Genomic DNA, 27,197 nt, shown 5'->3' on the forward strand with positions numbered 1-27,197 from the left:
AACAGGTGTATTCTAATCCAACATCAGTCATTAGTGGAGTACCTCAAGGAAGTGTACTTGGTCCAATTCTGCTTAACATTTTTATCAATGATTGCTCCAGTACATTCCAAAGCAATATTATATTATATGCTGATAATTGCAAACTCATTGGACCAGTGACAGATGGGATTCAGGCAGACCTTAATCACCTTGCTCACTGGGCTCATAAACGACTGATGGACTATAACCCACTATAGTGCAAAGTTATCCACTATAGAACCCAATAATCCTATGCGATCATATTACAAGCAAAATCCTTCAGGTCAAGTTATCAATTTGGACTCAGTAGATAATGAGAGAGACCTGGGTGTACCTGTTGATAAACAGCTTAAATTCTACTGTCGCACAAAAGCACATGTCTCTAAGGTTAATCGAGCTTTTGGTCTGATCAAATGAACAATTTCTTCTCATCATCCCTTGGTAGTTAAAAGCTCTTGTTCGTCCTCATCTGGAGATTGGTTACCCAGTCAGCAACCCTTATATATGAAAGTGACATTGCATTATTAGAAGGAATTCAAAGGAGATCTACAAAATTATCGTCTCCACACAAAGATATGGCATACCCTGACCGCTTGAAGAAACTTAACCTGCCCTCATTACTTTACTGACTCCAAAGGGGGATGTAATTCCATTGAAGAATTTATTTCAGAATAATATGATAGACCTGTTATTCAGCTCTACATTATAGTCTTCAACAAGGGGTTATTCATTAAAGCTGCAAAGGAAACATAAAAAAACGAGAGGGATGGAACTTGTTTTCTATTCATACAGTGCCAGCCTGGAACAGTCTTTGTGATTCTACTATTTCAAGTTCCTCTATAGATTCTTTTAAAGATGCTGTTGATTGTGAGTGGGCAAGTGTTGAACAGAAATATCACTGGGATGCTCCTGTGATATTCAGATAACATCATTTCCAACCCAGCGAGTCACTACAGGAGGTTATAGCCACCTTAACTTGCTGACAAGTGCGATTTAAGGTAATTTAAGGACTTATTTGGCAAAGTGGGGTCATTTCAACATCAAAAGAATATACTTCATGACTGAGAATCTATGAGTTGAGACTCAACTACAAGGGTTTGTTGTGATCGATTTGAAGGGTGCAAGGCCTAACAGGAGGGAGAGGGATCACCCCCAGGATCCACCAGTCCAACTGATAAGGGTTAAGGGCAAGATCAAAAGCTTGTGATGAAAAATAAATGCACAACTTATGGAAAATTAATCCGTAAACATTTAAATATGCTGCTTTGGAATTTCAAATTACATCTTTTTTATACTCCTGTGTCATATTAACATTATCATTACTTTCAACTAGTAACAGCCTGGTATTTAATATGTTTTTACATTACCTTTCTAGCTCAATAAAATAAGCACTAAATCAATCAAATTTTGAAATGGCAAAAATTGACTTTAGTGACAATTTCAAAGAGAAAGTGACAAGCTAAAATAAAAGTGACCAAAAGTGATTTTAGTGACTGATATTAGGACCATTGCTAACTATCTTTATTAATCTTTCAATAGGTAAATTATTGCTCCAAATGCAGTACATCAGCTTTTTTACAATTTTTGCTCCAGTTGCATGTCAATTGAAATACGTCACCAGATGGCGGCTCACACCTTGATCTCTTAAAGAGGACCAAAAGCACACTCTAATCTGCAGCTCTTTTTTTCCTTCAGTTTTTGTCGTTTTGTCGTATTCAAGAACAAAGTAAGCTTCACCTATGTTCTTCATTAGATTCTGTTTACAGTGTGGATGAAGTGCATCAGTTATCATGTACATAGCTTTGTTTGTACTCATCAACATCCCCAGAGGTAGCTTACCATAGAGTATGGGTTCAAAGACATCAATGTTCCTCTCTATACTTGAACAGCACCAAAAGCACACTCTAATCTGTAGCTCTTTTTTTCCTTCAGTGTTTTTAGTTTTTTTATGTTCAAAAACAAAGTAAGCTTCGCCTATGTCATTCATAAGATTCTATTTACATTGTGGATAAAGTGCAACAGTTATCATGTACATAGCTTTCTTTGCACTCATCAACATCCTGGGCAGTAGCGTACCAAAGAATATGGCTTCAAAGACATCAATGGTTCTGTCACGTGAAGCTGCAGAAACTTGCAAGGACTTGAGTACCCATATGATTTCTGCTTTGTATGGAGCATCTTTGTCATAAAACGTCTCAATAGTTTTACTTCCATTACTAGCTGATGGCTCTTCTCATTAGGACTGTTGCAAAGCAGATCCACACAATTGTAACTGTAACAGATTCAGATGGATTGCAATCTGTTTCTTGTGCTTGTCCAACAAAGCATGCTGATTCAAAGTATAAAAGCTTTTGCAGCAGCTAAGATTATACCTGCATATTTTGCTGGTCATCATCACCAATCTGACACTATTTGTTTACTTGTCTGCCACTCCTGTCTTCTTTAGTTAACCAGGAGCAACAAAGTTTGCAGTTGCTGACTGTCTTTCCTAAACAAACTTGGGAGACGTGAAAGACAAGTAGGTTTAAACACAGCAGGAAAAACATTAAAGTTTTTGCCATCTGAATATTCCACTCATGGTACTCTTCTCACTCAACCTGCTATTAGTTTATTAACTAGCCTAAGGGAAAGAATATATAATTTTTAACATTGGAATACAAGTCAATTCGAACAAATTCATACTGGTATGGTTTATTTTATGAAGCTATAAGAAATTATCTGTCCTCGAACGCTACCACAATATGACCAATCTGTCCCAATAACCCTATAGGTCAATGTTCCTCTCTATCCTTGAACAGTACTGAAATATCCCCCATGTGTCCCACCCACAACATAGGCCAGCTTTGTGCCGTTATAAGCTTCCTTTGTTTACAGCAGTTAATAGACACTTTGGCCACAGACAAAGTTCCCACTGTTTTGTTGCTTCTTTCTGAACTGCAACGGCGTAACCAAGAGACTAGTATAACCGCATTTGTGGAGAAGCTATATTATCTAAGAAGGGGTTTTCAAATATAACTTGCTTCAGTTTTTAAATATACCATGCTCCCAAATAGGGACTTTTGGGGGAGTTAAGGGACTTTCTGCATAAAAAGGAAGTTGAAAGGGACTTCAGCTGAAAAAAGGGACTTTTAGAGACTAATTCTGAGCCCTGATCTTGGGAATCCACAGGTCTAACAGAATTGTGGATGCATCCACTTGTGAATGAATACAGCAACTGCTGATAGTTCAAAACTCTAAGTAGCAGGTGGCAGTTTTGGGGTCACTTGGACCATATGGGCAATGGCAGGCTCACCCTTGATAGCTGGTGCTGGATTTGCCCAGCAACACTGGGTAGCCCAGCACCAGATGTTATGAGGGAGCCTACTACTCACTACTAGTGGATGGTTTGGATGATGCAAGTCATAAAAAATCCTATTGGGCCAATTCATTGGATGACTGGGAATCATTCTATGTTAAAATCTTTGCAGTGCTCTCATAATAAAGGTGGTGACTGGCCTGGATGATGCAATCCATAACAATTCTATTACAGAGCTAGCATACCAAGATCTATTGGGAAAAATTGATGACAGCAATAAAAGCCATTCCAGAGTAACAAAGCTGAATTTGAAAAAAAGATCTAAGAAAATGCAGATGTCATGCTGAATATAAAGGTCTGGGAAGGCTGTTTGGCCCAGATTGCAGTTTTATGCAGCATGGTTAAAGCTAAAATTGGCAGCATGGAATTTGAGCAACATTTAAAATTTAACACACATAGAGAAATTTCACAAGTCAATTTATTTTAGCTAGTTTTGTAGACGTATCTTATGTAGTTGGCAAAGCAATAACTTCTGTTCGTTTTAAGAGTCACTTTACTATTTGCTTCCATAAAAAAGGTTTGCTTTTTTATATTCATAATATTCATATACCAAATAAAATATGATAATTTTTATATGAAACTCAGTTCTTTATTGACAAGATTTTTTCCCTTTTATTCTTCTGCATGCAATTGTGCATCAAATTTCTTTGCTTTGCAAAAATAACACACATTCATTGAGTCGGCATAAACAAGGCTCACAAAATACAGTGCAATAAGATCAATATTCATAGAAAAGCATACGCAACAAAAGCTATGCATCGTTTGATATACAGCCTAAAGATACCATATACAAAAGAAATATACAATGAGATTCTCCATTCAATGTTCTTTGCAAATATAGGTGCAATGAATTGGTGGATCTCAGGGATTCACCAATTAAGATGTAGATAGCAGGGATTGACTGATGGTTGGGACTGGGCTAGTTAAGATTGGCTAACTACAATATAGGATAACCTTTTTTAACATTTAAACTTAAACAAAAGCCACACTTACATCCTGAACTGTTTAAACACAATTATCCTGTATATCATTTAAAATACTCAAGCAAATCATATATTTAAGCTAATATACCCATTATTCCAACAAATAATCACCCCTAAGGGGTGGATCCATGATTTCTTTTAGGGGGGGAGGGGGGTGCAAAATAGGTTGATCTGATAAAAATAATTTTAGGGGGGGCAAAATAGGTTGATCCAATAAACTTGCATTAGGAGCAAGTTTAATTAACGCAAACTTGAGTTAATTGAGTAAATTACATTACTTTAGACTACGCTAGGGAGGAGGGGCACACGCCCCCTCCCCATCCCCTGGATCCGCCACTGTCACCCCTTCAATAATTAAATCACTGTAAAATCTCTATTATACCACCTAGAAAGTAGATTGTTTCACCAGTGGATTAGTCTTAATTTTGTTAATAAGCACGTGGTTAGCGTGAATTCTTTAACCATATATAACAATTTTAAATGCACTGACAGTTGCCAGTTGCCTCTAACCACAGGTAATCACATTTTAAGTCTGAGCCTAAAATGCTGTCTAAGTTTTTGCATGGGATCTTAAAGCATAGGGGTCTTACCCAAAGTTTCTAAATCACATACAAACTCTATCATGGATACAATCAATCTAAGATGAATCTTGTGAAGCAGAATAATTTAATTTAAGTAGGCTAGGATGTAATGCTAATTTTTATTTAAGTATAAATGTTATTAAATAATTTTTTTTAACAGAAAGTAAGGAGCAAAATTAAAACTAGAAAACAAAAAGAAATTATTCTGTACATCAAGGGATTGCCCCCTCCTCAATACCTTGCTCTTCGAGCACTTTAAAAAAAAACTTCCTATTCTAATTAATAAGCCCTTTCATTTCAGGAGCCATTCTTAAAAAATTGGGACAAACAGTCAAACTATCATAGGCAGCGCGCAAGCGCTGCCTAAGTAAAGGACAATGTGGGCACAATGTGTTTTTGGTTTTTTTCTCCATACCCAGGCACTTCGTATCAAAAGAGTTGTCGTATAAACTTCGAAAAGAGCTCATTCGATTGGAAATTGGAGTGGCTAGTGCCCTTTTTAATAGTCGAAAGTGATTGGAGGGCAACTAGCCCCCCCCCTCACGCCCGTCATTCCCCAAACACATTCAATCAAAATTTTGAGATAGCCATTTTGTTCAGCGTAGTTGATTTCCGAATAGAAAATATATTTTTGAGGAGGACACTCCCCCACAACCCTCAGGGCAAGGGTTTTAAGTTTTGCCCTGGGGGCATCATAAGGTTTTTATAGAAGGCATTGTCATAGAAAATTCAAAAAAGGCTCATTTGATTGGAAATTCAAAGGGCTAGTGCAGTTTTTAATAGTTGAAAGTGATTGGAGGGCAACTAGCCCCCCTCCCACACCCATCATTCCCCCAAACACATCCACACAAAATTTTGAGATAGCCATTTTGTTCAGCGTAGTTGATTTCCAGATAGAAAATATGTTTTTGAGCAGGATACTCCCCTACAATCCTCGGGGCAAGGGTTTTAAGTTATGCCCTGGGGGCATATAAGGTTATTATAGAAGGCATTGTCATAGAAACTTCAAGAAAGGCTCATTTGATTGGAAATTCAAAGGGTTAGTGCCCTTTTAAATAGTCGAAAGTGAGTGGAGGGCAACTAGCCCCCCCCCCACGCCCATCATTCCCCCAAAAACATCCCATCAAAATTTTGAGATAGCCATTTTGTTCAGTGTAGTTGATTTCCAGATAGAAAATATGTTTTTGAGGAGGACACTCCCCCACAACCCTTGGGGCAAGCGTTTTAAGTTATGCCCTGGGGCATATAAGGTTTTTATAGAAGGCGTTGTCATAGAAACTTCAAATAAGGCTCATTCGATTAGAAATTCAAAAGGCTAGTGCCCTTTTTAATAGTTGAAAGTGATTGGACCGTAACTAACCCCCCTCTCACGCCTACCTTTTCCCCAAACACATCCAATCAAAATTTTGAGACAGCCATGTTGTTCAACGTAGTTTTAAGCTCTGGAAATTAGGTATTTGAGGATTACAACCCCAAACAGCCCTCAGGCCAAGGGTTGTAAGTTATGCCCTGGGGGCATATAAAGTTTTTATAAAACGCGTTGTCATAGAAACTTCAAAAAGGGCTCAATCAATTAGAAATTGAAATGGCTTGTGCACTCTTTAATAGTCAAAAGTAATTTGAAAGGCAACTAACACCCCTTCCACGCCCACCATTTCCTCAAACACATCCAATCAAAATTTTGAGATAGCCATTTTGTTCCATGCAGTTAAAGGTTAGGAAATTATACCTTTGAGCAGGACACTCCCCCAACAGTCTTCAGAGCAAGGGTTATAAGTTATGCCCTAGGGGCATACGAGTTTTTATTGAAATCTTTGTTGTAGAAACTTGAAAAAGGGCTCATTTGATTGGAAATTCAAAGGTCTAGTGCCCTTTTTAATAGTCAGAAGTGATTTGAGGGCACCTAGCCCCCCTCTCTCACCCATCATTCCCCCAAACACATTCAATCAAAATTTTGAGATAGCCATTTTGTTCAGAGTAGTTGATTTCCAGATAGAAAATATGCTTTTGAGGAGGACACTCCCCCACAACCCTCAGGACAAGAGTTTTAAGTTATGCCCTGGGGGCATATAAGGTTTTTATAGAATGCTTTTCTGTAGAAACTTCAAAACGGGCTCATTCGATTGGAAATTGGAAGGGCTAGTACCCTTTTTAGTAGTAAAAAGTGATTGGAGGGTAACTAGCCCCCCCCCACGCCCATTATTCCCCCAAACACATCCAATCAAAATTTTAAGATAGCCATTTTGTTCAACGTAGCTGATTTCCAGATAGAAAATATCTTTTTGAGGAGGACACTCCTCTACAAACCTTAGGGCAAGAGTTTTAAGTTATGCCCTGGGGGCATATAAGGTTTTTATATAAGGCATTGTCGTAGAAACGTCTAAAAAGTCTAATTGGATTGGAAATTCAAAGGGCTAGTGCTCTTTTTAATAGTCAAAACTGATCAATGGGCATCTAGCCCCCCCCCATGCCAATCATTCCTCCAAACACATCCAATCAAAATTTTGAGACAGCCATTTTGTTGAGCGTAGTTGATTTCCAGATAGAAAATATGTTTTTGAGGAGGAAACTCCCCCAGAGCCCTCAGGGCAAGAGTTTTAAGTTATACCCTAGGGGCATATAATGTTTTTATAGAAGGCGTTGCCATAGAAACTTCAAAACAGGCTCATTGGATTGGAAATTCAAAGGGCTAGTGCCCTTTTTAATAGTCGAAATTGATTGAATGGCAACTAGCCCCCCCTCCCCCACACCCAGCATTCCCCCAAACACATCGAATAAAAATTTTTAAATAGCCATTTTGTTGAGCATAGTTGATTTCCAGATAGAAAATATGTTTTTGAGGAGGACACTCCCCCAGAGCCCTCAAGGCAAGGGTTTTAAGTTATGCCCTGGGGGCATATAAGGTTTTTATAGAAAGCGTTGTCGTTGAAACTTCAGAACAGGATGATTAGATTGGAAGTTCAAAGGGCTAGTGCCCTTTTTAATATTCGAAAGTGATTGGATGGCAACTCGCCCCCGCCCCCACGCCTATCATTCCCCCAAACACATCCAATAAAAATTTTGAGATAGCCATTTTGTTCAGCGTAGTTGATTTCCAGATAGAAAATATATTTTTGAGGAGGAAACTCCCCCACAACCCTCAGGGCAAGTGTTTTTAGTTATGTCCTGGGGGGCATATAAGGTTTTTATAGGCGTTGTCATAGAAACTTCAAAAGGGACTCATTCGATTGGAAATTCAAAGGGATAGTGTCCTTTTTGATAGTCTAAAGTGATTGGAGGGCAACTAGCCCCCCCCCCCCCAGCCCATCATTCCCCCAAAACATCCAATCAAAATTTTGAGATAGCCATTTTGTTCAGCGTAGTTGATTTCCATATAGAAAATATGTTTTTGAGGAGGACACTCCCCCACAACCCTTGGGGCAAGCGTTGTAAGTTATGCCCTGGGGCATATAAGGTTTTTATTGAAGGTGGTGTCATAGAAATTTCAGATAAGGCTCATTTGATTAGAAATTCAAAAAGCTATTTCACTTAATAGTAGTTTAAAGTGTTTTGACGGCAACTAACCCTCCTCTCATGCCCACCCTTTCCCCAAACACATCCAATCAAAATTTTGATATAGCCATTTTGTTCAACGTAGTTTTAAGCTCTGGAAATTAGGTATTTGAGGATGACAACCCCAAACAGCCCTCAGGACAAGGGTTGTAAGTTATGCCCTGGGGGCATATAAAGTTTTTATAAAACGCATTGTCGTAGAAACTTCAAAAAGGGCTCTTTAAATTAAAAATTGAAATGGCTAGTGCCCTTTTTAATAGTCAAAAGTAATTTGAAAGGCAACTAACACCCCTTCCACGCCCACCATTTGCGAAAACACTTCCAATCAAAATTTTGAGATAGCCATTTTGTTCCGTCCATTTAAAGGTTAGGAAATTATATCTTTGAGCAGGACATTCCCCTAACAGTCTTCAGGGCAAGGGTTATAAGTTATGCCCTAGGGGCATATAAGTTTTATTGAAATCTTTGTTGTAGAAACTTGAAAAAGGGCTCATTTGATTGGAAATTCAAAGGTCTAGTGCCCTTTTTAATAGTCAGAAGTGATTTGAGGGCACCTAGCCCCCCTCTCTCACCCATCATTCCCCCAAACACATTCAATCAAAATTTTGAGATAGTCATTTTGTTCCATGCAGTTAAAGTTCAGGAAATTATACCTTTGAGCAGGACACTCCCCCAACAGTCTTCAGAGCAAGGGGTATAAGTTATGCCCTAGGGGCATATAAGTTTTTATTGAAATCTTTGTTGTAGAAACTTGAAAAAGGGCTCATTTGATTGGAAATTCAAAGGTCTAGTGCCCTTTTTAATAGTCAGACGTGATTTGAGGGCACCTAGCCCCCCTCTCTCGCCCATCATTTACCCAAACACATCCAATCAAAATTATGAGATAGCCATTTTGTTCAGAGTAGTTGATTTCCAGATAGAAAATATGCTTTTGAGGAGGACACTCCCCCAAAACCCTCAGGGCAAGGGTTTTAAGTTATTCCCTAGGGGCATATGAGGTTTTTATAGAAGGCGTTGTTGTGGAAACTTCAAAACAGACTCATTCAATTGGAAATTCGAAGGGCTAGTACCCTTTTTAATAGTCAAAAGTGATTGGAGGGCAACTAGCCCCCCCCCCCCTATGCCCATCATTCCCCCAAAAACATCCAATCATAATTTTGAGATAGCTATTTTGTTCAACATAGTTGATTTCCAGATAGAAAATATCTTTTTGAGGAGGATACTCCCCCACAACCCTCAGGGCAAGAGTTTTAAGTTATGCCCTGGGGGCATATAAGGTTTTTATAGAAGGCGTTGTTGTAGAAACTTCAAAAAAGGCTCATTGGATTGGAAATTCAAAGGGCTAGTGCTCTTTTCGATAGTCTAAATTGATCGGAGGGCAACTCGCCCCCCCCCCCATGCCCATCATTCCCCCAAACACCTCCCATAAAAATTTTAATATAGGCATTTTGTTTAGCGTAGTTGATTTCCAGATAGAAAATATGTTTTAGAGGAGGAAACTCCCCCAGAGCCCTCAGGGCAAGAGTTTTAAGTTATACCCTGGGGGCATATAATGTTTTTATAGAAGGCGTTGCCATAGAAATTTCAAAAAAGGCTCATTCGATTGGAAATTCAAAGGGCTAGTGCCCTTTTTAATAGTCGAAATTGATTGAATGGCAACTAGCCCCCCCCCCTCCCCCACACCCAGCATTCCCCCAAACACATCCAATCAAAATTTTTAGATAGCCATTTTGTTGAGCATAGTTGATTTCCAGATACAAAATATGTTTTTGAGGAGGACACTCCCCCAGAGCCCTCAGGGCAAGGGTTTTAAGTTATGCCCTGGGGGCATATACGGTTTTTATAGAAAGCGTTGTCGTAGAAACTTCAAAACAGGCTCATTTGATTGGAAGTTCAAAGGGCTAGTGCCCTTTTTAATAGTCGAAAGTGATTGGAGGGCAACTAGCCCCCCCCCCCACGCCCATCATTCCCCCAAACACATCCAATAAAAATTTTGAGATAGCCGTTTTGTTCAGCATAGTTGATTTCCAGATAGAAAATATATTTTTGAGGAGGAAACTCCCCCACAACCCTCAGGGCAAGGGTTTTTAGTTATGTCCTGGGGGGCATATAAGGTTTTTATAGAAGGCGTTGTCGTAGAAACTTCAAAAGGGACTCATTCGATTGGAAATTCAAAGGGATAGTGTCCTTTTTGATAGTCGAAAGTGATTGGAGGGCAACTAGCCCCCCCACGCCCATCATTGCCCCCAACACTTCTGATCAAAATTTTTAGATAGCCATTTTATTCAACGTAGTTGAAAGTTTTGGAAACTAGGTCTTTAAGGATGAAAACCCCTCCCCCCACAGCCCTCAGGGCAAGGGTTGTAAGTTATGCCCCTGGGGCATATAAAGTTTTTATTGAAAGCGTTGTTGTAGAAACTTCAAAAGGGCCCATTCAATTGGAAATTGAAAGGGCTAGTGCCTATTTTCATAGTTGAAAGTGATTGGATATTGACTAACTTGGCCCTCTCATGCCGACCATTTTCCCCAATACATCAAATAAAAATTTTGAGATATCCATTTTGTTCTACGTAGTTGAAAGTTCTGGAAATTTTGTCTTTTAGGATGATAACCTCCTCAGAGCCCTCAGTGCAAGGGTTGTAAGTTATGCCCTGGGGGCATATAAAGTTTTTATTGAAAGCGTTGACGTAGAAACTTCAAAAGGGCTTATTCAATTGGAAATTGAAAGGGCTAGTGCCTTTTTTATAGTTGAAAGTGATTGGATAGCAACTAACGCCCCTCTCATGCCCACCATTTCCCGAAATACATCCAATACAAATTTTTAAATATACATTTTGTTCAACATAATTGAAAAATTTTGACATTAGGTCTTTAAGAATTATAACCCCCTCAGAACCCTCAGTGCAAGGGTTGTAAGTTATGGCCTGGGGGCATATAAGGTTTATATAGAAAGTTGTTGTATATGATTTATAGAATAGATTTTAGTCTTCCTCAAATCCAATTTTTATTTACAAGATATTCTACCTATTCATATGGTAGAAACTTTGTGAGCTGCTGGATGGACGCTGGTCTTCTTCAGCAGTATCTAAGGCATCTCAGCAGTATCCCAAGAACAACTGAGGGTATTATGTTCAAACTTTTGAGGCTACTTCTGCTCTTAAAATTCAACCAAATCAAAATAGTGTAAGTGTATCCAAGCTATTAAAGAAAGTAAACAGTTTTTTTTCAAATGGTATCAAGTTTTCAATTTCAGATCAATTAGAGGAGGTATGAAACGAAATTAAACCTTACTGTTTGTGTCCAGATTTTTAAAAGGGTGTATGTTGTTAAAAATTGCTGAAAGTGTTTCTCCAGGATACAAATAGCAGGCCAAACTTCAAGGTTTTAAAAAACAAAAATGTTTAAAGAAATATTTTCTTTTTCCCTGATAAGAAAAGGGCAATACAAAACGAACAGACACTAATTAAAAAAGTGCTTCCACAAACCAACTTTTCCAAGGTAAAATAAAGAACTCCATGAAACAAAAATGAAAGAAAATAAATTAAAATATTCTAACCAGCGTGAAGCTACCGCAAATCAGCATCGATAAATAAATGAAACCCAAAACAAACAGAAATTACAATAAATAACCAAGTCAACCTCAAAACGAGCAGAAATTAACATAATTGGGCGCAAAACCCCTATGCCTTCCCAAGGCCAGAACAAAATTTGCACTTTACTGAGAAAATACAAATGAATATTCATTGTCAGTTTAATATACATATCTGATATTTAGTAATCAAATGTTAATATTTTTTGTTTTATTAATGTTATAAAAGTAAAAAATTTTATTTTTTTTTCAGCAAAGTGCAAATTTTGTTCTGGCCATGACTCGGTTATTTATCGTAATTTCTGTTCGTTTTGGGTTTCATTTATTTATCAATGGTGATTTGTGGTAGTTTCACACTTGGTAGATTAAATGATTTTATTTTTGCTCATTTTTGATTAATGGAGTTCTTTACTTTTCTTTGAAAAACTTATTCTATGGAAAAAGTTTTTTTAATTAATAGTGTAAAGAGCAAGGTATTGGGGAGAAGGACAAGCCCTTCATATACAGAATATACAGAATATTACTGAATATCAATATACAGAATAATTTTTGTTTGGTTTGAGTTTTGATGTTGCTCCTTTCTTTCAGTTAAAAAAAAAATATTTAATATCAGATTGTTTTTTAAATTATGCTGCTAAATTTGGTTCACCCTCCATGAAAAATCCCCCCCTCACAGGAAACTCCTCCATGAAAATTTCCTCCCTTGTAAAATACACCCCCCCCCCCATAAAAGTCCCTCTGGTCAGTTTTATCCTCACTGAAAATCCCTCCTGTAAAATTTCTTGCAGACAATTTTTTTTTTTTTTTTTAAGAAAGAAAGATTTATTGAAAAAAAAAACATATCAACAAAAAATTATTCCTTCCTCCCCTAGAAAGCAAAGCTTGTCCAATTCAGCCTGAAAAATTCTCCTTAGCATACTTTCATTTGAAAGAGACTTTAATTTTTAATTATTTTCTCGATCATTCTGGAATTCCCCTATTCCATGAAAAAAAATTTCCAGGAAATCTAAAAATGCTGAAAAAAGCCCCTAGATAATTCCCCCGGAAAATCTTCATATGCAAAATTGAGTTGGCAAAGCGAAAGTAAAACAAATTAAAATAATTTTGTACAGGAATTCGGTCAAATCCCCAAAGTGTAAAATTTCCCCTGGAAAAGTCCCCTCCAGAAAATCTTCCTATGAAAAGCCACCCCAAGCACAACCCCCCCCCACCAAAAAAAAATGTTTGTATACTTCTCAATCACAAATATGATACATAAACAACAGGCAATTTTCATAGATCACAGGCCTCTCCCCACAGACTTTGGGGGGGGGTCATGTTACCCCTTAGGTAATAGTTATTGCATCTTCCTACTATGCTGAACAAAATAATTATCTCAAAATTTTAATTGGACAACTTTGGAGAAAAAAAGACTGTGTGTCTGTGGGGGGGGGGGGGGGTCTAGTTGCCCTCCAATTTTTTGGGTCACTTAAAAAGGGTACTAGAACTATTAATTTCCAGAGAGAAGGCCTATATATAATTAGGGCTATATATTTGTTTATTGGGTGGGGAGTAAATTAAAGTAATGGGCTTTTAGGAATGATAAAGAAACACTGGGTTTTTTTAAAAATAAAGTATACATCATTGATTCCCTGAAGCATGCTTGTGCAGGAGAAAACCCTCCTAATAAATCAATAAACCAAAAAAAAACAAGATAAAAAAGAAAAAAAAATCATAATTAGAGCTCAACTTAACAGACCCAAAAACCACCAAACCTCCAAACAGCACCCAACAAAATTATAATATTTATAATTATAATCATATTTGGCTGCAACTAAAGTGAGTATATAAGTGAGTATGTTACAATGATACCTATGCAAAAATATGATTTTCATTGTTTTTCAATGTAGGGGGTGTAAATATTGTATTTATAGTTTTGCAACAGTGAAAACCATAAATCCAATGGTGTACTTTTTGTTTTACTGTAATGCCTTTTTTGAGGGATTTTGGACTCTTTTTAAAATTACAGCAAATTTGTTTTCAAAATAAAATTTTACTACTAAGACTAATGATAATAATTACCAATCCTGAATCATCTACAAATGGCAATACTTTCTCACTACACAGTTTTTTAGAAACACATTTTGAAATTCTTGGTTACTGTTGGCTGTTTCGAGCCCCAGGGGCTCAAAATGGAATTTTCCCTAGAAATGATTATTGAATTTGGAAAGAGTATACAAAAGGCATATAATCTGATTCAGGTTAGGCAATACATTTGCACATTAGAGGGTGGGGTTAAAGCAAAACGAACTGCTTTTACAAATATATATATATGTAAGTGTTTTAGGATTTTCATAAGTTGTTTTCAGGATTTAATGATGTTTCCTTTGGAGTGGGCCCAACTGTAGACTAAAACCTTATAAATATTCAAGGCTAATTATCTCATTTCCAAAAGGGCATCACTTTGCTCCCCCCCCCCTCCCCTCATAGATTAATGCACCTTCCCCTTCATATTCATCAGAAATTATACTAAACAACTATAAATTTACAAGTAAAACCTTAGAACTGTTGAGAAGGAAACATGTTAAGAAAACAATTCTTATTTCATTATGTGCAGAAAAAAAGTAGTTAACACATTTTGACTGGAATTCTACTGTAGCCTACTTTACCCCCAACCCCCTAATGTGCAAATATATAGCCCAAATTATATGCTTCCCATGAGTTTTTCTGTTTCTTGATTTTGTTAGAGTTGATTCAATCTATTGGTAGCCTACACAGGTTGATATAAAGTGATACATGGCAAAATAGCCATTCCTAGGGTGGGTGATGAACAGGAAAAAATTACAGTACATTCCTCCTAACTCACATATAAGCAAAATAAGCTGAAAATGAAAAATTTGATCAAAGTGGGTAGACCCCCAGCCACAGCACCTGGGGAAGTTTGACTGCCCCCCCCCCACTTGAACAGCTCTGATTAACATGTTTCCTTTTCAACAGCCCAATAGGCTATTATACAAATTTGCCAATAGTACTATCTGTGAACCTACATTTTAAGCTTATGCTAACCTAAGTAGCCTAGTCTAGGAAGACCTAGGTTAAATAAAGTGGACCCCACTGCATTCCTAAGCTGAGTTTCAGTCTATTAGGAATCAACCAATGGGTATATATTGGTCAATCTAGCTTCATTAACCGTTTACCCAATACCATAGTTTCTATGCAAACAGTGCAATCATTTAAGAGTGCTCTTGTTGAAACTGAGTTCTACAAAAAACAATTTCTGTAATATAGTTGTTGCATAGTTGTTTTTAATTTATGAATATTTTTTTGTTTTATTTCTTGTTTTGTGTTTTGCAGTTACTGCATTTGCATTACTGTTTGAGCTGTTATTTTATTTATTTTTTTTGTGTTGTTATGCGACAAGCCTATGGCTTCCTCCTTTATTGAATAAAATAAATAAATAAAATAGCATTTTTTTCTAAAGAAATTTCAATAAGAACTACAGAAATTCTGGTCACAATTTTCTAAACTCTTCTTCTCTCGTCAGTTATAGGCTCCGGATAAGTTCGTTTAACCTTTTTTGTATTATCTGATTATGTCAGGGGCATCCTGAGAAATCAAAAATAAAAATTAGTCTATTATTATTTAATAATTGAATTTATATATCATTGATGAAACCAACTATATTAAGGCAGTTAAAGACAGCTTTGAACAATTCAGCACCATTGATTGAAGAGTTTGATTTGTGTTAGTTGGTCAATATTAGGGGTTAGCTTATGGTACTTGAATATAGCAAATAAAGTTAGCCATTCTTTTTTATGGTTGGGAGTTGCCACAGGGCAACCAAAAAGAATGTGGTTTGATGGTCTTGTCATGGGTTTGGCATAGGCAGCAAAGAGGGCTTGTTACTGTCAGAGTAGTTGTGTTTTGGAAATAATAAGTTTGACAGTTAAGACCAGTAGCATTTGATCATATTCTGTGGTACATCTTTGAGTCTTTCCAGGATGCAAATGGAGAAAGGTTTGGTTTGCTAGATAAATTTTTAGGTGCCAATGGTTTATATATCTTACTGGGATAGGCCTTTCAGATATTATTCCAAGCTGAAGGGAAGATTTAGCTATTTCATCTGCCTTGTGGTTTCCTTTAATGCCCATATGACTTGCATGGGCGTAGGGAGGGGGGGCAGCTGCCCCCCCTAGATCTTTAAATTTACATTAGATATGGCTGAAAAAGCAGATGGTTGGAAAAGCAGTTGATAAAAGGCCCTCCATCACACTATTGACAGCCCCCCCTAGACAATATGCTGCCTACACCCATGATGACTTGGGATTTATTGGAATTTTGTTGATATACCTTGTTTAAGTAATTGGTTCAATAGTACAAGAGTGGTAGAGATATCATTGTCTGAATACTCTGGTGATATTGAGGCAAGGGCTGATTTTGAGTCCAAATAAATTATAAGAGGGGTGTTTCTTGGAGGGTTTGGCATCTTTATAATGGTTTCCAATGCAATGTTGATGGCAGCTATTTTGGCTGTCATGATACTCGCATAATTTTGGAGCCTTTCTGCAGCTGCTATACATAAAGATGGAAAGTAGACTCCACAAGCAGTCCTAGATTCCGTTTGTGAGCCATCCACAAAAATTGGGAGGTGGTGGTTATATCTCTGAGACTCAAATTCATGGAATAATGATTTTACATAGGCAAGGAAAAGATCTGCCTTAATAGCTGGTGCAAACAAAAGGTTTACTTCTGGGTAGTGGTTAGCCCAGGATGGTATATGGGGGTATATTTGAAATAAAGAAGATAAAGGTATGGGGATGGTCATTTGGGTGGTTGCAAATTCCCATGCAAGGCCCCTAAAAGCGCCAGGGTTTCTTAGCCAATCATGTAATCTATGGGAGCTATTACCTTGAATTTTTGTAAAGTAGTGGGCAAGTAGGTTTTCTCTATGTGTAGCAATAGAGCTGAGACCCCTTTCACTGAGGAGGAAGTTGGTTTTGGTGTGATTCCTGAGGCAAAGTATAGCATGGATCATAGTATTTTGGACAGTCTCTAGACTACATAATAGGGTTTTTAAGCATGGGCTGTAGACAATTAGTCCATAATTAATCTGAGATCTGATATAAGTCTTATAGAAATTTATTAGAGTTTTTTCATGGCAACCCCAAGGCATATTAAGTAGCCTTTGTAAGATGTGCATTTTTCTGGGTATTTTATCCTCACATTTTCAATATGGAGCCTGAAAATTAGTTTTTGGTCTAGAGTGAGGCCTAGATATTTGACATGTTGTTGCTCTTGGATGACAACACCATTTAGGGTTAATAGGGCAGATTGAGGGTTTCTCTTATTATGGAACTGTACTATAGCTGATTTTGAAGGGGCAGTGGGTAGGCATGAATTGTTGGAGAAATGTTCAAAGGCATAAAGCAACTTTTGTAACTTAGATTGGGCCAGTTCAAACTTTTTTGAGGTAGACTATATCATCTGCAAACTGAATATTTGTATAGGGTAAATTCAGATCCCATAAATATAACAAAAACAGGAGACAGCTGTGGACAGCACCTTGAGGAAGGCCTTTGGAGACAGACTTTTTAGAAGAGATGTAGGAATTTACTTGGAGAACAAAAGAGCATTTGGATAGGTAACTTTTAAAGAATTCACTAAGGGGAAGCAGAAAACCCATTTTGATAATTTTTGCAGTTGGAGTGGATGTTGGATATTATCATATGCATTTTGGAAGTCCAAGAAGGCAGCAACTATTATTTGGTTATCTTTCAGACACTCAGATATGGCATTGGTTAAGCAAACAAATGTGTCAGTGGAAGAATGATATTTCCTAAAGGCTGTTTGGGTATGTGAGATGAGGTGGTTAAACTCAACAAACCAAAACAATTGGGAGTGAATTATCTTCTCATATAATTTTCCCAGAACTGGGGTAATCATAATGGGTCTGAAAGAGTTGGGGTCATCTTTGGGTTTATTTTGGTTTAATAGTTGCAAGTACCATAGTCAAGTCTTTCAAAAGTAGTTTAGCCTCTACAGATTTCTATGCTAGGTCCTATCACAATCCAATTTGAGATTATTTTTACGTTTATATTACCTGATTTGTGAAAGTGTGACAGTTATTTTGTAAGTTTACTTTTTCGTAGGTTTCAATTATTAACAGATATGTTTCAGTTAAGTTGGTATGTTATTGTATGTTTCAGTAATAGCCTATTGTTTTTCCAATGTTTTTCAGTTACTGTATGTTTTTGTTATGTCATTGACATTGTTATAGACTTTTTTATAATTGTTTTGTGCAACAAGCTTGTTATTTATAGGGACAATGAGTGATGTTTTCCAGGTGGATGGGAAGAAGGAATTACTCCAAGCATTGTTGAAGAGAGATAAGTGTTTTTTTAAAGTCAATTGGAAGGTGTTGGAGCAAAGATGGATAGATCTGGTCATGGCTACAAGATGTTTTGGGTTTAATTGAATTGATTGCTTTATCTAGCTCAATCATTGTAAAATGTTGGAGTAGATACTGGGACCAAGGCAAATCAAAATGGGGTGTTAGACTGATCTGAGGTGAATTATGAGAGGTATTTTTGAATTTCTTCTAAAAAAAATCAGCTTTTTCTTTATTAGTTTCCAGCTGCTGACCATTTAGAGTTAGCTGGTAATGGAAGGCGTTCTGTTTGGAGAATTTGCCACACATCTTGTCTAGGAATTTATAGATCTTTGACTCTTGCATTTCACATGACACTGACAAGAGCAAGTTTTAGCATGCCTCTTCTTTTGCAAGTTTGATTGTTCTCTTAAGTTTTGCCTCTGCATGTAGTTTTGTTATATATTTTCCAGTGGATGGATTTCTCTTAAAGGATCTGATGGCATTCCTTTAATTGTGCCAAGCTTCTTGGCAAGAGGCTGTCCACCATGGCTTAGGGGGTTTATTATTCTTCAATGTTTTTGGGCATTGGGACTGGGGTATGGTAAGTTTTGCAGCATCAAGAAGTAGTGATGTGATATTTTTAGAGAGCTGGTTTTGGTTAGTGGACAGTGCAGAGTAGTTGTGGTCTGAGAGACTATGGGAGAAATTTAGCCAATCTGCTTTTTGCCACACATAGTGGGGAATGAAGTTTTCAATGATGGCTGGGTCACCAATCTTTGTGCATATGGCAAAGTGGTTGCTTAGGAGGTTGTCAATTCTGTTGGCAGTAATTTTATTTATTAAATTTGATGAGACTAATTGAAGATCAATAATTGAATAGCGGTAAAGTTCTACCAAGTCATATTATTGAGTTAGGAATAAAGTGAATACACCATTCGATGCCTTTTTTTATGCTGATTATGAATACAATAATCATTTATGTTGGAAATGAATTTCAGCCCCCCCCCCCTATATATACCTAACCTAGCCTAACCCTGAATTGGCATGTATAGGGGGCTGAAAATCATTTCCAATAGAAATGATTATTATATTTGTAATCAGCATAAAAAAAGGCATCAAATGGTGTATTCACTTCAGTCCTAACTCAATAATATGATTTGGTAGAACTATACCTGAATAGCTCCCACTTCTTTTATTGAAGTAGGTATTTAGATGTCTAGAGTCACTAGTACTATATTGGTAAAATTGGTGAGGAATTCCTTGGTAAATTTTTACCAATCATATTATTGACTTAAGAATAAAGTGAATATACCAATTGATGCCTTTTTTATGCTATTTTCAAATATAATAATCATTTTGTTGGAAATGAATTGTACCCCCACCCCTATATACCAGTTTAGGGTATAGGCTATTTGCAAATTTGGGGGGTGGGGGTAAAGTTTAAACTTACCTCCAATTTACATCAGAATTAAAATTTGCAAACAACCCCCCCCCCTAATCTGCAAATATATACCCTGAATTGGTATATATAGGGGTGGGAGTAAAATTCATTTCCAACAAAAATGAGCAGCCTATTATATTTGGAAAGAGCATAAAAAAGGCATTGAGTGGTATAGGCTATTCACTTTATTCATGAGTCAATAATATGATTTGGTACAAATTTACCAATTCCTCTATGTATTTGCCAGCACTATTTGAGGTGTGATCTTACAAGAATGGCAACTCCACCACCAATTCTATTGGAAGACCTATCTTTTCTTAGGACATGACCAGGAACTTTGAGATTAACTGATGAGTTTAAATGGGTTTCTTGGAGGCATAGTATATCTATGTTGTGAGAGAAGTAAGTTTAAAATCATTTAAGGATCTCACATTCCATTGCAAAATTGTGGTGGATAGAGATAACAGAGGGTTAGCCATTGATAGGTATATAGATTTAGTTTTTTTTGATATAATGCTAAAATTTGTGTTGGCTGTGTCCTTGAGATTTTGTGGGAAGTAGGTTTTAACCATCTCTCTTAAACTCAAACTCTTTTAATTTTTTACCGTGTTCCTTGCCATTCTTCTTATTCAAGTATTCAAATTTTGGCAAATTAAATACTTTCTTCAACAAGACTTGAAAAATGCAGCGTTGTTTTCTTCAACTGATCGACATTAGCTTGAAAAAGCTATACTCTGTACAACACTAACTTTTTTTTAAGTTCTCTTCCCTCCCCCCCTCCCTAACACATCCATTATAACCCAGATCCTTCAACGCTTGGACATTCCCTTTGCGCTACACTTATGCACCTAGCGGAAATATTACGGAAGGGCCCCTTTACTACAACTGAAGAAATCCTTATGAATGTGACAACCAATGAGCAGGCCAGTTCATCGTTTTCGAGCCCCTTACTTGCAGCTGAGGAACGAGGACTTAAAGCTGTAGCAAAGTATATAAACAGGGATGCGCTTTCGAGTGGTGTTAAGTCTACCGTGCAGCACATTTCTAAAAGAGGTCAGTGGCTTGCGTGAATGGCCTGAAAACCCAAACTTCGAAGAGGAGCGTTGCTTGTATGAGTTTGAAGCTTTTGTTATCGACTTTTTGCCACTGATTTGCCAAAAGCCACCAGCTGAACGTGAAACCGTCGAAATCTATGCCTTGCGGTTGCTTAAAGCCGTGTTAAAAGGGGTGGCTGAAACAACATGTGAAATTCATATCGCGGGTGACAGATAGAACGGACTGCTTCAACACACTGATCCAAATGGTGGCACTACACCTCTTAAGGACTGCAGTTGGTCTCACCAGTTACGTGGCCGCTGCTCAACAGTGTAATTTTTCTTGATGAACTCAAAAATTGGAAACTGGACAAAGATTGTTGCAAATACAAAGAGTAAAGAAAATTGATGAGAGCAATTTATGAGAGATGGGAATGAAATAGATTTGACTATATAAGCAGCTTAAGTACTACCGGCACCTTGCGTGTATGGCTGTCTGGAGGATTTGAAGACAGGATGAGAGCTGTATGTTTAAGTCATGATGTTTATTCGCTCAGTTTCGAGGAATTTCTGTGTAGCACATATGAGGAAGCGGACACCAGAATGGCTCTGCATGTTGCCTTTTGCTTCAGAAACGGCTTTGAAAGGGTGACCATATTTGCTAATGATACTGATGTAGCTGTGATGCTAGTGAACAAATTCCCTCGTCTCCTTAGCATTTTTTCTGGGAAGAATCTTGTGCCTCAACTCCTCCTGAAGTTGCCAAATTATTATGTCCCCATTGATATTTTGTTCCAGAGAGCGGAGAAGCAAGTGTTGCTCATACCTAGCGTTCATTCACTGCATTTCGGGGTGTGACACAACGAGTTACTTTTTCTCCAAAGGAAAACGAACATTCTTAGAGTCCGCCGAGAAAAGTGGTCTGTACATGGAGATTCAGTGTGCAATGCAGAAGTTGAGAGATGAAAATTTCACGGAGGCCAGTATGTTCTCCTTCTAAGACGTTGCAAGAAAGCTGATAATCAGTGCTTATGGAAGGGCAGGGGCGTCGTATAAGGGTGATAAGGGGGGGGGGCCAGTTGCCCCCCCCCACTAATGTAGAAACAAATATTATACATCCCATGCCCTTTGACTATCCAGATATGGACCACTCTTGCCCCCCCCCAGTAAAAATGCTGGAGATTCGCCCCTGTGGAAGGGATCCTAATCAGTTTATCCTCAGTGATTTGTGAGTACACTTGTACCCTCGTAAGAAGGAGCTGAAAGCGTTGCCTCCTACAGAGGGGGCGTTTGTGGAACATTGTAAGCAATCTTATTATCAGCTTGCAATCTGGAATGCAAGCTGATGAATTCCCTGATAAATTCCTCAAACCTTCTTTTGTTCGTTGAAGCCTGTGATGTTAGAATTTCGTTGGCTGGGTCCCTAACTATAGCTTATCAGTTGTTTTACATTTTATAACTCCGTAAGTAAAGACATAGTTTTGATTAATTTCTTGGTACCTAACGTCTCCTCCCATGGGTGCCCATAAGTGGGGGGGGGGTGCCAACCCCCTCCTGGCTGAATGATGTTGCCTTATTTTTTATTTTTATTTTTTGAGATTTCTATTATATAGCATTAAAAATGCTAATTAGACCAGGTAAGCCCTCCTGGAATTCAGATTATGGGCGCCCATGTCCCTTCCTCTTCTTTAATAATTCCTAATTTCTGTAACTTAACGTTACAAACACACTCCAGGACCCTGAAGACCTTAAGTCTCCAAATTTCTTTCATTTTTGATCACTTAAATTAATTAAAAAAACTTTTTCAAAAAAAAAAGTTTTTCACAGAAAAGTAAAGAACTCCATTAAACAAAGAATGAGCAAAAATAAAATCAAATAATCTACCAAGCTCGAAACTACCAGAAATCAGCATCGATAAATAAATGAAACTCACAGAAATTCGAACAGAAATTAAAAAAATAACCGAGTCAAACTCAAAACGAGCAGAAATTAACATAATTTGGGCGCAAAACCCCTATGCCTCCCCAAGGCCAGAACAAAATTTGCACTTTACTGAAAAAATACAAATGAATGTGCATTGTCAGTTTAATACACATATACTGATATTTAGCAATCAAAATGTTAAAATTATTTGATTGATTAAAGTTATAAAAGTAAAAGCATTTATATTTTTTTCAGTAAAGTGCAAATTTTGTTCTGGCTTTGGGAAGCCATAGGGGTTTTGCGCCCAATTTATGTTAATTTCTACTCGTTTTGAGTTTGGGTTGGTTGTCTGTTGTAATTTCTGTTCGTTTTGGGTTTTATTTATTTATCGATGCTGATTTGTGGTAGTTTCGAGCTTGGTAGATTATTTGATTTTATTTTTGCTCATTTTTTGTTTAATGGAGTTCTTTACTTTTCTTTGAAAAACTTATTTTGTGGAAAAAGTTTTTTTAATTAATTTCTGTCCGTTTTATATTGACATAGTCTTTTTTGGTGAAAAAAATAACATTTTAAATCTTTTTGTTTTTCAAGAATTTGTAGTTTTGCCTGCTATTCGCATGATGGAAAAATGTTCTGCCAGTTTAAACAACATGTACCCTTTTAAAATCCTGGACACTGATAATACTGTTTAATTTTACTTCATACCTCCTCTAGTTGGCCTGAAATGGAAAACTTGATACCATTCGCAAAAAAATTTGTTTACTTTCTTTGATAGCTTTGATACACTTACACTATTTTGATTTGGTTAAATTTTAAGAGTAGAAGTAGCCTCGAAAGTTTGATCATAATACCCTCAGTCGTCCTTGGGATACTGCTGAGATGTCTTATTTGGAATTAGCATTATCACAGTGCATTTTGATTTAATCTAAAGGCAACATTTAGTTTTCAAACATAATGGGCAAATGGGTGGGAGTGGAAGGGGGATTAGTTGACCTCCAATCACTTTCGACTATTAAAAAGGGCATCAACACTTTCTATTTTCTATCGAATGAGTCCCTTTCGAAGTTCCCACGAAATCTCCTTCGATACGAAGTGCCCTGGTCTAAACAACAACAACAAATATTACTAACCACTTTCGACTATTAAAAAGGGCTCTAGCCCTTTAAATTTCCAATCGAATGAGCTTTTTTTGAAGTTTCTACGACAACGCCTTCTATAGAAACATTATATGCCCCCTTGGCATAACTTAAAACCCTTGCCCTGAGAGTTGTGGGGGAGTATCCTCCTCAAAAATATATTTTCTCCCTTGAAATCAACTACGCTGAACAAAATGGCTATCTCAAATTTTTGATTGGATGTGTTTGGGGGAATGATGGGTGTGGAGGGGGGCTAGTTGCCCTCCAATCACTTTCGACTATTAAAAAGGGCACTAGCCCTTTGAATTTCCTGTCGAATGAGCTTTTATTGAAGTTTCTACGACAATACCTTCTTTGAAAACCTTATATACTTCCAGGGCATAACTTAAAACCCTTGCCCTGAGGGATGTGGGGGAGTGTCCTCCTCAAAAACATATTTTCTATCTGGAAATCAAGTAAGCTGAACAAAATAGCTAATTCAAAATTTTTATTGGATGTGTTTGGGGGAATGATGGGCGTGGGGGGGCTAGTTGCCTTCCTATCGCTTTCAAACATGTACAAGGGCACGGTCGCTTTAATTTCAAATCGTTACAGCCTATTTTGAAGTTTCTACGTCAACGCCTTCTATAAAAACATTATATTACCCCAGGCCGTAAATCCCAACCCTTGTCCCCAGGGTTGTGGGGGAGTGTCCTCCTCAAAAACATATTTTCTATCTGGAAAACAACTACACTGAGCAAAATGGCTATCTCAAAATTTTTATTGGATGTGTTTGGGGGAATGATGGGCGTGGGGGGGGATAGTTGCCCTCCAATAACTTTCGACTATTAAAAAGGGCACTAGCCCTTTGAATTCCCAATCGAATGAGCCTGTTTTGAAGGTTCTACGACAACGCCTTCTATAAAAACCTTATATGCCCCCAGGGCATAACTTAAAACCTTTGCCCTGAGGGTTTTGGGGGAGTTTCCTCCTCAAAAACATATTTTCTATCTGGAAATTAACTACGCTGAACAAAATGACTATCTCAAAATTTTGACTGAATGTGTTTGGGGGAAAAATGGGCGTGGGGGGGGGCGAGTTGCCCTCCAATCCCTTTCGACTATTAAAAAGGGTACTAGCCCTTTGAATTTCAGATCAAATGAGCCTGTTTTGAAGTTTCTACGACAACACCTTCTTTTAAAACCTTATAGACCCCCAGGGCATAACTTTTAACCATTGCCCTGAGGGTTTTGGGGGAGTGTCCTCCTCAAAAATATTATTTCTATCATGGAAATCAACTACGCTGAACAAAATGGCTATCTCAAAATTTTGATTGGATGTATTTGAGAAAATGATGGACGTGGGTGGGGGGCTAGATGCCCTCCAATCACTTTCGACTATTAAAAAGTGTACTAGCCCTTTGAATTTTCAATCGAATGAGCCTTTTTTGAAGTTTGTATGACAACGCCTTCTGTAAAAACCTTATATGCCCCAAGGGCATAAGTTAAAACCCTTGCCCTGAGGGTTATGGGGGAGTTTCCTCCTCAAAAATATATTTTCTATCTGGAAATTAACTACGCTGAACAAAATGGCTATCTCAAAATTTTGACTGGATGTGCTGGGGGGAATAATGGGCGTGGGGGGGGCTAGTTGCCCTCCAATCCCTTTCAACTATTAAAAAGGGTACTAGCCCTTTGAATTTCCAATCAAATGAACCTGTTTTGAAGTTTCTACTACAACACCTTCTATAAAACCTCATATACCCCCAGGGCATAACTTTTAACCATTGCCCTGAGGGTTTTGGGGGAGTGTCCTCCTCAAAAATATTATTTCTATCTGGAAATCAACTACGCTGAACAAAATGGCTATCTCAAAATTTTGATTGGATGTATTTGAGAAAATGATGGACGTGGGAGGGGGGCTAGATGCCCTCCAATCACTTTCGACTATTAAAAAGGGTACTATCCCTTCGAATTTCCAATCGAATGATCCTTTTTTGAAGTTTCTACGACAACACCTTCTGTAGATAGCCTTTTTGCCCCCCGGGCATAGCTTAAACCCCTTGCCCCGAGGGTTGTGGGGAGTGGCCTCCTCAAAAACATATTTTATATCTGGGAATCAACGACGCTGAACAAAAATGGCGATATGATAACTTCGAGTGGATAAATTTGGGGGAATGATGGGCATGGGGGGGACTAGTTGTCTTCCAGTTATATTCGATTATTAAATACGGTTCCAGCTCTATTAAATTCTAGCCAAATTAGTATTCTTTTAATTTTCTGCAACGGCTCCTTTCTTAAAAACCTAATATGCCTCCAGGGCATAACTCTAAAACCTTTCCCTGAGGGTTGGCGGGGTTTATCCTCATCAGCAAAAACTTTTTTGACTGGAAATCAGCTACCCTTAACACAATGTCTGTCTCTAAAGTTTGATTGGATGGGTTTGGGGGAATGATGGGCGTGGGAGAGGGCTAGTTGCCCTCAAATCACTTTCAACTATTAAAAAGGGCACTAGCCACTCCAATTTCCATTCAAATAAGCCCTTTTTGAAGTTTCTGTAACAAGTCTTTCGATACGAAACGCCTGGGTGTTAAGAACCAAAAAACAACGCGTTGTGCACAAGTAGTTCTTTACTAAGACAGCCCTAGCACACTGCCTATGATATTCTGAATGTGACAAACTGCTTTTGGTATGCAAAAGAAGCTTGTTTAAGATTCTATGTTTATTTTCTTAAAAAAGAAGATGTGGACGTAATGGGTATTTTTTTACAAGTATTATTTCCTATGAACACTATTGTAAGATTCTTTGTGTTTTTTAAGAAGTATTTCATATGTTAGAAGTATTTTATATGTTTTAAAAGCCTTTCCTGATTTTTAAGAATTATTTTATGTTTTGTAAGAACACAACCATGCATTCCCATCAATCATCAATGAAAATCAAGTAGTCAGTATTATAGATATGACAAAATTATCTGTATACCTTTCAAGGTAAATCAACTACAACGTTTAAGAGACAAATATTAATAAGAATTGCTGCTAACAATAATAATTATTATTACTGATAAATAGGGTTTTGATGTATGCTTAGTGGATGATACCATGAGCGCCCATAAGCTGAATTTCAGGAGGGGGGCTTACCTGGTCTAATCGTAACATCCAATGCTGTATAATAGAAATCTCAAAACAAAAATATAAAATATAAGGCAGCATCATTCAGCCAGGGGGGGCTGGTGCCCCCCTCTGCCCCCCATATGGGCGC

General features: G+C 37.6%; 1 protein-coding gene across 1 annotated transcript in view; it reads right to left on the bottom strand.

Moving 5' to 3' along the window:
• Window positions 1–20,488, bottom strand: part of LOC148951855 (regulator of chromosome condensation-like) — a 59,351-nt gene extending 38,863 nt beyond the window's left edge. The window contains exon 1 of the mRNA XM_089089364.1: window positions 20,474–20,488. Within this exon, the coding sequence (XP_088945490.1) occupies window positions 20,474–20,488 (15 nt within the window). The remainder of the gene's footprint in view (window positions 1–20,473) is intronic.
• Between the last annotated feature and the right edge of the window lie 6,709 nt (window positions 20,489–27,197).

This window comes from Artemia sp. Qi Xiang Cuo, chromosome 5 (genome assembly GCF_049724085.1).
Source record: "Artemia sp. Qi Xiang Cuo chromosome 5, ASM4972408v1, whole genome shotgun sequence".
In the NCBI taxonomy this organism is placed as follows: Eukaryota; Metazoa; Arthropoda; class Branchiopoda; order Anostraca; family Artemiidae; genus Artemia; species Artemia sp. Qi Xiang Cuo.